The following is a 12,422-nucleotide window of genomic DNA, read 5'->3' as shown; positions in this document are numbered from 1 at the left end:
CCTTTGTTCCCATTTTTTTCTTCTTTTTTTTTTATAGCAAGACTCCTTAAAATAGTTATTTATGCTCAGACTCCAAATGTCCCATTTTTTTCTTAGACTCCACTCCAGTGCATCAGACTCCACAAAAGTCCATTTGATAGAGTTGATAACTGTGTTTACTCTGATGCATTTTCTTTACTTAGCTTCTAGGACAGCAACAACAAAATCTTGGCTTACCTTCCATCTCACATGTAACACATTTTCAGTCTCCATTGCTTTCTTTCTCTTCTTCCAGCCCTCTTAGTGTTGGAATGTCTCATGGATTGGCCTTTGGTGTCTTTTTCTTTTCTCTATTTTCATTCAATTCCTTTCATTCTCACTCAGCCTCATGACTTTAATTATTTACCTTCTATACACAATGATTCCTAAATGTATTCCTCCTATACCTCTCTCTTGAACTTCAAACTGGTTCCTTGATGTCTGTACTTGAATGTCTAAAAATGATCTCAAATTTAACACGTCCTCTAAACCATTCTACATTCCTTTTTTTTCCCATAGTAATTGATGGCAAGTTTATTTATTATTGTAAGGACTTAGACAAAAAATCTAGGAATCTTCTCTGACTCATTTTCTTTCACAGCCCATAGCAATTTAATGGGGGGGGGGGAATGTGACCTTCAAAATACATCGAGACTATCACGTCCATTGTTATTTCCCTGGACTGAGGCTGGACCAGGCTTCTATGTTGTCTGGACTATAATAGCCTCTTATCTGCTCTCCCGGTTTCCCCACACTCTTCTACAATCTACTCTCAATTCATCAGCCATAATAACTTTTTCTTCCCCTTTGCTGAATCTTTCATCCCAATGACTTATTCATTCTACAACTGGAATCCTGTACTTCCCCACTCTCCTTCATCCATTTTTGTCCATCCTCTTACCCCTTTCCCTTCTGGTAAACCATCAGTTTGTCCTCTGTATTTATGGATCTGTTTTAGCTTTGTTCGTTTGTTTGTTTTTTCTTTATTGTTCAGTTTCCACACATAAATAAAATCATATAGTTGAGCATTTAGGTTGCTTCCATATCTCCATATCCATAATAGGTTGCTATTATAAATAATGTTAAAACAAACATAGGCGTTATGTATCTTTTTGCATTAGTGGTTTTGTTTCCTTTGGGTAAACACCCAGTAGTGGAATTACTGGATTGTATGGTAGTTTTCTTTTAAATTTTTTGAGGAAACTTCATACTGTTCTCCACAATAGCTATGCCAATTTGCATCCCCACCAACAGTGCACAAGGGTTCCTTTTTCTCTACATTCTTGCCAACACTCGTCTTTTCTTGTCTTTTTGATATTAGCCACTCTGACAGGTATAAGATCATACCTTGTTGTGGTTTTGATTTGCATTTCCCTGATGATTGGTGATGTTGAGCATTTTTTCACATGTCAGCTGGCCATCTGTATCTCTTCTTTGGAAAAATGTCTATTCAGGTTCTTTGCCACTTTTAAATTGTATTATTTTGGGGGCTTTTGTTTTGGTGTTGAGTTGCAAAGCTCTTTATATATTTTGAATATTAACCCTTTATCAGATATATCATCTGCAAGTATTTTTCCCCACTCAGTAAGTTACCTTTTAATTTTGTTCATAGTTTCATTTGCTGTGCTGGCATTACCTCTTTAATAAAAAGTTGGATCATTCTGAATCTCATTGCCTCTCTCTCTCTCCCCTTTCATATATACAATAGTCATAATTGTTCCTTAACTACACAACACAACCTGTCACCTTAATGCCTTTGTACTAGCTCTTTACTCTCCTCTTTCTCCGAATATCCACTTCACCTCCCCAGATAACCACTTCATCTCCTTCAGGTCTTTGCTGGAATGAGGGCTATGCTAAATATCTCATTTAAAATTACCTTCATCCATCACATCAGCACTCCTGATCCTCCATATTCTGTTGATTTCTCATCTTCTTACACCTTTTAACTTTAACTGTTAATTGTGTTTATTGTCTATAATTTGTCTCCACACACTAGATGTAAGCTCCAGGAGGTCAAGGATTTTTTTATTTTATTTTTATTTTTTTTTATTTTTTCACTGATGTCTTAGAACAGTACTCTAATTGGCACAGAGTAAGGACTCAATAAATATTTGTTAGATGAATAAATTTGTTAAAAATATATGAGGCAAGAAGGAGAGCATTCTGGAATATAATCTCCTTTTAAACACATTAACAATGAAAGGAGTAGTGTTATACATATTTAATTAGGGAAAAATCAGTCTTTATGTACAACAAAGAACCAGATAGACCCTAAATGTGTGGAAAAGACTCGAATGAATTCAATGTTATCTCAGGTAATGACTACTAAACGGAGAATGCACAAGTAAAATACTTATGAGAATCAGGAATAAAATGCTCAAGGAGTAAACAATTATGCAATAGTTGTCTATTAAGATTCTAATTTTCTGTACATTAAAAATTGAGGTAAATGAGAAAATTAGGTTAACAATTTCTCACCACTGCAGAAAGGAAAATCAATTCTGTATTCATCTCAGAAGAGCTATGCAAATAACAGTCAAAGTGCTGGAGAAATACAAAGCTACACAACTCTAGGGTATCCATGAGCCAATCAATTTGTTTGTGGATTCTCTGGGTCCCTTGTTCCTCCTTCTCATGTTTACTGCCTAATATTTGACCACTCTTCTGTTTGTTGGCAACTCTCACAAGACAGCAAACTAAAGAAACAAAATGAAACATAAGCAAATTAAAGCTACTCCTGATAGTAGCCAGGAGAAATATGCTGAGATTTTGGCCTAGACAGTAATAAAATTATGTGTAGCATTGAAGATCCGAGTAACTACAATGGTTACTAGCATGTTTTCTGGAAATCAGTTGCTATCATTGTCTTGACCCAATTCAATTAACGGGAGCATGAAATTTACCTAAAATAGAGTCAACAGGTAGAATAAAAAGAATTCATGACATTTTTGAAAGGAAAAAAAGGAAAGGAAGATCAATAAGGTAGAGAGATACGATATATTACCAAAGCTATAGAAATCTCTAGAGGAGGGGTGCCTAGGTGACTTAGTAGGTTAGGCATCCGACTCTTGATTTCAGCTCCAGTCTTGATCTCAAGAACCGTAAGATGGAGCCCCACATCTGGCTCTGCGACTACATGGAACCTGCTCGAGATTCTCTCTCTCCCTCTCTCTCTCTGACCCTCCCCTGCTTGCTCTCTTTCTTTCTCTCTCAAAATAAATAAGAAATCTCTAGAAGAGGTAATTTAACACGATGGAAATGCATCTAATAGAAGCAAGAACTAGAGACAAACCTATCACTTACTGGCAATAGAAATTGGGTCAGAACACTTAACCTCAGAACCTACTTTCTTTTTTTTTTTATTTTTTTTTTAAATTTTTTTTTTCAACGTTTTTATTTATTTTTGGGACAGAGAGAGACAGAGCATGAACGGGGGAGGGGCAGAGAGAGAGGGAGACACAGAATCGGAAACAGGCTCCAGGCTCCGAGCCATCAGCCCAGAGCCTGACGCGGGGCTCGAACTCACGGACCGCGAGATCGTGACCTGGCTGAAGTCGGACGCTTAACCGACTGCGCCACCCAGGCGCCCCAAGAACCTACTTTCTTATTTATATAATAAGGATAGCAGTATCTTTTCTCATAAATTTGTTGGTGATAAATTACATCTGTCCTCTACATCCAATTTCCAGTTTCTGTCACACATTATCTGCCCATTTGGCCAAGTGTTGACAGCCATCCCATTTTAAGCCCCCATGTTTCACTTTGCAAGGATAAAACCCTGAAGAAATATCTAAGGAGTAATTAACATATGGCTGAAACTATCACGGGAAATATAAAAAGATAGATTGAAAAGTGCAACTAGGACCTGTTTTAAATGAGTGGGAGCTTATTGGTAAAATGTTTTTCCCCCTTCAACTGAACAGGATAATATTACAAAAGCTCTATTTAAAAACTATAGCAAGGGATCTCTTAGACAAAGTAAAAGATCCTGTTATGCAGACTAAAGTGGAGAAAATGCTTTGTTCTTTGTATATTTACTTGAATGCAGTAAGTTCTATGAGAAGAAAGATCTTCGTTTCATTCATTACTGACTCCTTTGCATAGTGCATGACTTAAGCAATTAAGAAATAGTTTTGGATGAATACAGTATGCACGGATTATAATGTACTTGGCACAGGGATGGGGGTTCACCCGCCTTGGAAGATGACTACACACAATTTTTTTAAAAAGATAAATAATAACAAACCAAAATATCTTATCACCTATAAAATGCAGCACACCTATTCCTATACTTCCTGAATCATCATTTATAAACATCTAGAATTCTGTTGAAGAACTTAGAGTCCATATGAGATAAATATTGGCATAGATAGATAGATATTATAAATGACTAATATCTTCTTAAACCAGAATACTATGATTTCATGAAGTGACCAAAAGAGACCTTCCATGATAGAGAAGGAAAAAAGTTAAAAGTTTGGAAAAAAGAATTCTACTCCTCTGCTTAAAGTCAAGCTCTAAAATTTAGTTTTATTTAGTTTAAGAAAAGCTATCTATATAGAAATCTACAATTAAAATCTTTGTTATTTAGACTTTGGAGTAATATACAAACGCCCAATGAATGATCAAAATTTATGTATTAATAATAAGATATATTAAATACCAAAGCAAAATAATTGTTTGAACTGCTTAACATAAAAGCACAATAGATTTGGACTCTAAACCACACAGACTGAAGCAGGTATCTACAGATTTTGTCCTCAGGCTAATTATAAATAAGTTCAAAGTTGCCAAAGTATATAGCACAGCCTTACACACCTCTTTGCCAACTCTCTCATACAGCCAATGGAACCGACCATCTAAAGAATGATGAAGAAGAATTTTCTAATGAATTCATTCCCCCCTGAAGTTATATGAGAGGAAAGGTCACTTTCTCACTTACTAGCTTACCTTTTTGGTATTTTATCATTTTCTTGATTGTACATATTTTCATGTATTATGCTCTATTTATGCATTCTTTAATAGCATCTTTATTTATGACTTTGTGAATCAACATCTTTGTGATAGGAGGTGAAAGTCACTTAGTTAATTACACGTGCTTGACAAGCTGCATAATAATAACCACTGCAGTATTGTACATTAGTTGAAGGTATGTAAATTACTGCAGTTTTTCTCATTTGGGGAAAAATAAGAGACTTTGTTTTGGTCATTTAGAACACCTTTGCTGTGTCTGTATCTGTGCTTTTCTCAAGTATACTGTGCTTTTAACACAAATCATGGCATCAATAATAAAATAGAGGTTAAATCCCATTCTACTAGTATGACCAAAGAAATAAAAACCAAACCAAAACTCAATTGAATGTGAACACTCTGGTCAGCAGTTGAGAATTTTGTTATATGAAACTTCTTCCATACAATGCAATCCTCGTAAAACAGAACAGTTTAGACACTCCCTGCCCCACCGGGATGTTGTAATGAAATCTGACTTGGTCCAGCCAGATTAGAAGTGCATAGGGAGACAGAATGTACAGCACTGGAATGTTAATATGACTTCTGTATGAAGATTGGAAAGTCTACAAAGTTATGAATAAGGTCAAAATAACACTTAGATGATTTACTGCCATAAAAAATCATACTCTCCTATGAGTGATTTACTGGATGTTATATAAAAATGGAGTGTGGACAAGCTACATTCAGATGCAAGCTTGCAGCTGTCAGTGTGTACATGTGCTCAATCTGGCTAGAGGATGATTTGAAGGTTGATTTAATTGTAGCTTCTGAATCATGTTCTTCCCTATGTGTTAAATTGTTTAACATAAATACAAAAATGTTAAAGTAATTTTAAGACTGTAAATATTTAGTATAAAAATCTGTAAAATCTCATTCTTTTCTGGAAGAGTAACTGAAAATATAGACTATCTGGGAAAAAATACCATGACTGAATAATGGTGACTACCAGACAGTTACGGCAAATTTACCCTTATCTGAGAAAGTTCACAGCGCTTTCAGAAGTAGCTGAGAATAAACAAACAAAAAACTAGGTGTGTGACAGAGCTCACCAGTGTTACGAGGAGCAGAAATCTGTATCTGTAGAACAGGGTTCAGAGATAAAGTCGACCAGTTGGTAAGGCAGCATCATTTGTGTTCCTTGCAGGCAATGTCATAGCCTAAACATATCTTGTCCTCTGAACATAAACTCAAAGCAGAGATTCAACTCCTATTGATGCTACTAGCACCAAAACATCAGGCACCACCAATGAGCTTTGTCAATATTATCCACTCAACTACAGCTCTCCTTAATCATCTTTCTATTCCTTGACATGCCTTCATTAAATTCCAAATATCACCTAGCCATTTACTTCTCAGCTCAGCAAATCATCCTTAGGGAGAATATCTTCTTCCTCTGTAAGCTTTTTCCCCCATTTTTTTATTTCCACTTTTATACATACCTCCTTTTCTACATATTTTCTTGCCGGGTTTTCTGGCACATTCCTTGGATATTCTTTTTACTGAAAAATGAATAGAAGACTAGAAAATAACATGGCGCTCCATCACAGACCGCCGGAACATGCAACACCACTATCTAACTTAATACGCTCCTGCATTTACTGAGTGCGAAAGATCCCCAATTCGTTGAGCCTGCACATGCAATGGAGAAATGTTGATGCATCTTCTCAGAAGTCATTCGGTAGGAAATGGAAATTAGGAACCCATTTCTACCTAAATATACGTGCTGTGGAGGAAAGAAAATGAGTAGGCACAGGAAAAAATAAGAACAGAAACATTAACACACATAAACAAAAAGAGCAGCATGCAAGCATGTAAAATATGTCTACATGCCAACAGGAAAAGCCATGCATGCTACCAGTACACATGAATCAATATTGTTAGAACTTAGAATAGAAAAGAAAATATAAATTTATCTCCCTGTTTTTCCTGCAGTAAACTCACCATCCTCAGTCGGAACGTATATGTTTAAATATAGGCAGTCTTCACTCTGGTCTTGCACATATGACGAAACCACATCCAAGTTATTAGTAAACCACACAGGAAGCATGACTTCTGGCAATCTGCCATCAATGATATTCTGGGGACACACAGGAGCAAACTGAGTTGCATTCCTGATATCTGACCAGGGAGATGGTGGTTCTGGAGGCTGAAAACGATGTTCCCCCGTTGGTGGGGCTGCATATGGAACCCCAAGAAACTGAATAACAGGCCCCAAAATTTCATTATTGAGTTCTTTCTTCATCCCTCTTATCTTGCCGAAGTTGGTAGTGACCAGTGGGTCTGCATCATCCAATTTTTGTGAAAGCACATGGGCAGCCTGAAGTAAACATCCCAACACACAGAGAGTCAATGAGGCACCCAATCCCCTGTGTACCAAGCATGCCATTACTGCTCTCCACACATAATTTGGCCACATGCATCTGGGCAGTGCCATGGTCCCACATTAGTTGTGTAGTTGTCTGGTTACAGTGAGGCAAAGGTATTTGTATCCGCTTTAGAAAGACTGGATAATGGTAGAACACACCTCCAACTTCTTCAAGGCAAGCTTGTCAAGAAAAGCTCAGAAAGCTCTTTATGCATCCAGTATCTCCCATTGATTTCACATGTATGGAAGTAGCATCTTCAATCATCACTATTTATCAGACCATATCCTATTGACCATTCTGTTTTCCATAGTAGCAATGTGACAAGAGTGGCCATTGACTGTAGATTGCCCTCTTACAAATCAAATCCAGTTAGCAGCAGATCTGCATCCTAAAGAAAATGAAAATAAATCATTAGGATGAACAAGCTGAAATAGAGCAATAACTAGATGTTTTACAAGCTACAGAAATACATAAATAGCTGCTAGAGTCAGTTAAGTTAAATACTACCATAGGAAAATTATGGTTTGATGTGAGGTGAAAGGGGAAATAACTGATTATTAGATTCTTGAAAAACTTGCCTGCTGACTTACACACATTTAAGTGGAAGCGGGCCTTTTCAAAATATGCGATTTCAGGAGCATTTCACAGTACACTTTTTTAAAAAAATACTAAAGGCTATATGTAAAATTTCCCCTTTATTGATGGTCTTCAATCACATCAAGGAACTACAGAAGTAATCAGCAAACACACTAAAAATTAGAATTAAATAGCAGAAAACCTTTTGAAAATTATTGGTAGGGAATTAGTGGAATGTAAACAAACTATAAGAGTGACTATATATATTTAAAAGCAAACAAACAAAAAGGTGGTCCCCAATATTATGCTACATAGAAAAAACAAAGTAAATGTTAGAGCAAGAAAACTAACACTAGTTCAACTGTGATCATTTAAGTGCAACTACCTTATAAGATCAACCTCCTTGATGTTTCTCAAAAGTTTGCACCAAATCATTGGGTATAGGTCCCTCACCTTAAATTAAGTTTCAAAAATTTTAAAGATAAAATGGCTTCAGACAAATTTGAAAAAGAAACAGAAACTGGCATCTTTTTGAGGACTAAAGTGTTTTTAGTTTTTTTTTTTTTTTACAATCTAGCTATAATATTTTAAAAATCAGTAAATTCTCAACATGAAAATTAATTTCTGCATCAATGTATTGTAAGTTACAAGTTTTGTTTTCACTACCTATCAGAGATCAAAGGAACAATAAAAAATAAAGTGTAGTAGTTCTGTGAAACAATCATACTTAATCACCACATCTTGCATATTAACACTAACAGAACATCTAACACTGTTTACCCAATTCAACTTAAAACACATCAGGATAAAATGTAACACTCAGTGCAGTGCAATTCACAGCGTAATCTTACTTTAACTGCAAAATAGCATACAACTCCGCAAATTCATCTTTTCTTATTCAAGCAACCTTTTCAAGTGCTTACTTTGAAAATAATAGTGTTGATTTGTATTACAAATGGTTCTATCCTGTCATATTATGAGAAGATTCCCAAAGAAGTGCTGGTCTGGCAGTGAGGCTGCCCTGACTTTGTGTTACCGAAAAGGAGATTGTACAAACTATATAGGGCAGTGGGAGATTTGGTTCAGGCCTGGTGTTCCTTTAGCTCTGAACAATCCATCACAGAAGGCAATAAGGAGATAAATGTCTTTCTTCAAGAGTACTTCCATCTGTGTTAATTCATAAACCTTTGCTGTGAAAGCTCATTAACATACAAAAGGCAGGCTTAGACCCATCCCATTCCTGTCTCAAAACTCGAGCACATACTGAAGATTTAGCTACACGAACCCATTTCTATTAAGAGTACACAGTGTTTATTTTTGTGCAGAATCGTGGTGAGCCACAGCATGGCTGAGTCTTTCCTAGTCACATTTGGTGGTAAAAAGCACCGTATCAACAGATGAAACACAACAGTCAGTCAAGTTAATGGTAGAAAAGCCATTGTAATTACGTCCAGGAGCCCCACAAAGATATGAGACTCCAAAAAGACAGCAAGCAATTGAGCCTTATATGCCATCCTGAGCTAAGGAAAGGGAGAGGGGGTGTGGGCGCTTCAAAAGGTAAGAAGGCAGATCACAGGAAGATGAGACAAGGAAATATTTGGTAAAGAAAATTTGCCCTGCCACACAGGGCTCCTCCAAGGAACAAATCAAAGTACACCTGGTGGAGGGTCCAAAATATCACTACGAGTAGGGTAATAAAATAACCAAAGTCACAACAACAGAGAGCAAGTAACAATCTCCAGAAAAACACCTCCTGAAGGGCCAGGCCCTGGACAGTGTATGACCCTCCTTTAACAGAGCAGTGCTCGCAGGTGCAGAGCACACAACAAGCTTTTAAGACACATAAGGGACAGAAAGCTAGCCAAAATGACGAAATGGAAGAATTCTCTTCAAAAGAAATTCCAGGAAGTAGCGACAGCTAACAAATTGATCAAAACCGATTTAAGCAATATAACTGAACAAGAATTTAGAATAATAGTCATAAAACTAATTGCTGGGCTTGAAAACAGCATAGAGAGGACAGTAGGGAATCTATTGCTACAGAGATCAAGGGACTAAAAAATAGTCATGATGAATTTAAAAATGCTATAAATGACGTGCAAAGTAAAATGCAGGCTGCCACAGTGTGGATTGAAGAGGCAGAGGAGAGAATAGGTGAATTACAAGATAAGATTATGGGAGCATCTGGGTGGCTCAGTGGGTTAAGTGTTTGACTTCGGCTCAGGTCATGATCTTGCAGTTTGTGAGTTTGAGCCAATTCAGGCATTGGGCTCTGTGCTGACAGCTCAGAGCCTGGAGCCTGCTTCAGATTCCATGTCTCCCTCCCTCTCTGCCTCTCCCCTACTCACAATCTGCCCACCCCCCCCCCTCTAAAAAATAAACATTAAAGAAAAATTGTTTTAAAAAATTATGGAAAAAGAGGAAGCTAAGAAAAAGAGAGAGAAAACAAAATCCAGGAGTATGAGAAGAGAATTAAAGAAGTTAAGTGATGCAATCAAATGGAACAATATCCATATCACAGGTATACCAGAAGAAGAAGAGAGAGAGAAAGGGGCTGAAGGTGTACTTGAACAAATCATAGCTGAGAACTTCCCTGATCTGTGGAAGGAAACAGGCATTGAAATCCAAGAGGCACAGAGAACTCCCTTCAGGTGTAACTTGAATTGATCTTCTGCACAATATATCATAGTGAAACTGGCAAAATACAAGGATAAAGAGAGAATTCTGAAAGCAGCTAGGGATAAATGGGCCTTAACATACAAAGGTAGATACATAAGGGTAGTAAGTAGACCTATCTACTGAAACTTGGCAAGCCAGAAAGGAATGGGAGGAAATCTTCAATGTGATGAGCAGGAAAAATATGCAGCCAAGAATCCTTTACCCAGCAAGTCTGTCACTCAAAATAGAAGGAGAAATAAAGGTTTTCTCAAACAAACAAAAACTGAAGGAATTCATCATCACTAAATGAGCCCTACAATAGATCCTAAGGGGGATTCTGTGAATGAAATGTTGCAAGGACCACAAAGGACCAGAGACACCACTACAAGCATGAAATCTATAGATAACATAATGACTCTAGACCCATATCTTTCAATAATAACACTGAATGTAAATGGACTAAATGTTCCAACCAAAAGACACAAGGTATCAGAATGGATAAAAAAAACAAGACCCATCTATTTGCTGTCTACAAGAGACCCATTTTAGACCTGAGGACACCTTCAGATTGCAAGTGAAGGGATGGAGAACTATCTATCATGCTATAGGAAGTCAAAAGAAAGCTGGAGTAGCCATACTTATATCAGACAAACTAGACTTTAAATTAAAGGTTGTAACAAGAGATGAAGAAGGGCATTATATAATAATTACAGGGTCTATCCATCAGGAAGAGCTAACAATTATAAATGTCTATGCACCGAATTCAGAAGCACCCAAATATATAAAACAATTAATCACAAACATAAGCAACCTTATTGATAAGAATGTGGTAATTGCAGGGGACTTTAACACTCCACTTACAACAATGGATAGATCATCTAGACAGAGAATCAATAAAGAAACAAGGGCCCTGAATGATACATTGGATCAGATGGACTTGACAGATATATTTAGAACTCTGCATCCCAAAGCAAAGAATATACTTTCTTCTCGAGTGCACATGGAACATTCTCCAAGATCACATAATGGGTCACAAAACAACCCTTAATAAGTATAAAATAATTGAGATCATACCATGCACACTTTCAGATCACAATGCAATGAAGCTTGAAATCAACCATGGGAAAAAGTCTGGAAAACCTCCAAAAGCATGGAGGTTAAAGAACATCCTACTAAAGAACGAATGGGTCAACCAGACAATTAGGGAAGAAATTAAAAAACACATGGAAACAAATGAAAATGAAAATACAACAATCCAAATGCTTTGGGATGCAGCGAAGACAGTCCTGAGAGGAAAATACATTGCAATCCAGGCCTATCTCAAGAAACAAGAAAAATCCCAAATAAAAAGCACCATATCGACACCCAAAATACAGAAACTGGGTGGCACGTTAAAAATCTCCATCACCATTTTTTATTCAGCCTTATTTCCAAGTACAGTGATTTCCAAAAGTTCTTCTTTATACACTTGGTACCTTATTAATATTATAAAGTAATTATTTCATTATTAACAAAGAACACTCATTTTTGTATTCACAAGCCCTTAACTGTGTTAAAAATAAAGGGGGTCCTGTTTACCACTGATGTGATACTTTAACACAAGTTGTGAAGGATTAGATTTCTGTACACCAGGGTAAATTTTCAAATTCTAATAACATTTTGTTACTGAGGTTACAAAAATGTCCCATTTTACAAGGGCTTACCTGTATGGAGAATTATGGTATTGACCCCAAAGATTTTTTAGAAGTTGGTGTTATATTAATAACAGTTGTCCAAGTCTAACCTAAAAAT

The 12,422-nt window shown here is 36.6% G+C and overlaps 1 protein-coding gene across 10 annotated transcripts in view; it reads right to left on the bottom strand.

Moving 5' to 3' along the window:
- NLGN1 (neuroligin 1) overlaps positions 1 to 12,422 on the bottom strand; it is an 847,062-nt gene that overhangs the window by 658,446 nt on the left and 176,194 nt on the right. For 6 of the 10 annotated variants that reach the window (XM_040480780.1, XM_040480779.1, XM_040480778.1 and 3 more), the window contains exons 2-3: positions 6,973 to 7,785; positions 6,471 to 6,530 (exon numbers count right to left, since the gene is read on the bottom strand). In XM_040480780.1, the coding sequence (XP_040336714.1) occupies positions 6,471 to 6,530; positions 6,973 to 7,465 (553 nt within the window). In that variant the 5' untranslated portion in view covers positions 7,466 to 7,785. The remainder of the gene's footprint in view (positions 1 to 6,470; positions 6,531 to 6,972; positions 7,786 to 12,422) is intronic. The other 4 variants (XM_040480782.1, XM_040480784.1, XM_040480786.1 and 1 more) reach the window with 1 other exon arrangement.

This window comes from Herpailurus yagouaroundi, unplaced genomic scaffold, assembly GCF_014898765.1.
Source record: "Herpailurus yagouaroundi ecotype Mexico unplaced genomic scaffold, PumYag 159, whole genome shotgun sequence".
In the NCBI taxonomy this organism is placed as follows: Eukaryota; Metazoa; Chordata; class Mammalia; order Carnivora; family Felidae; genus Herpailurus; species Herpailurus yagouaroundi.
Note: the sequence above shows the minus strand (reverse complement) of the source record. Positions and strands in the feature narration are given on the sequence as shown.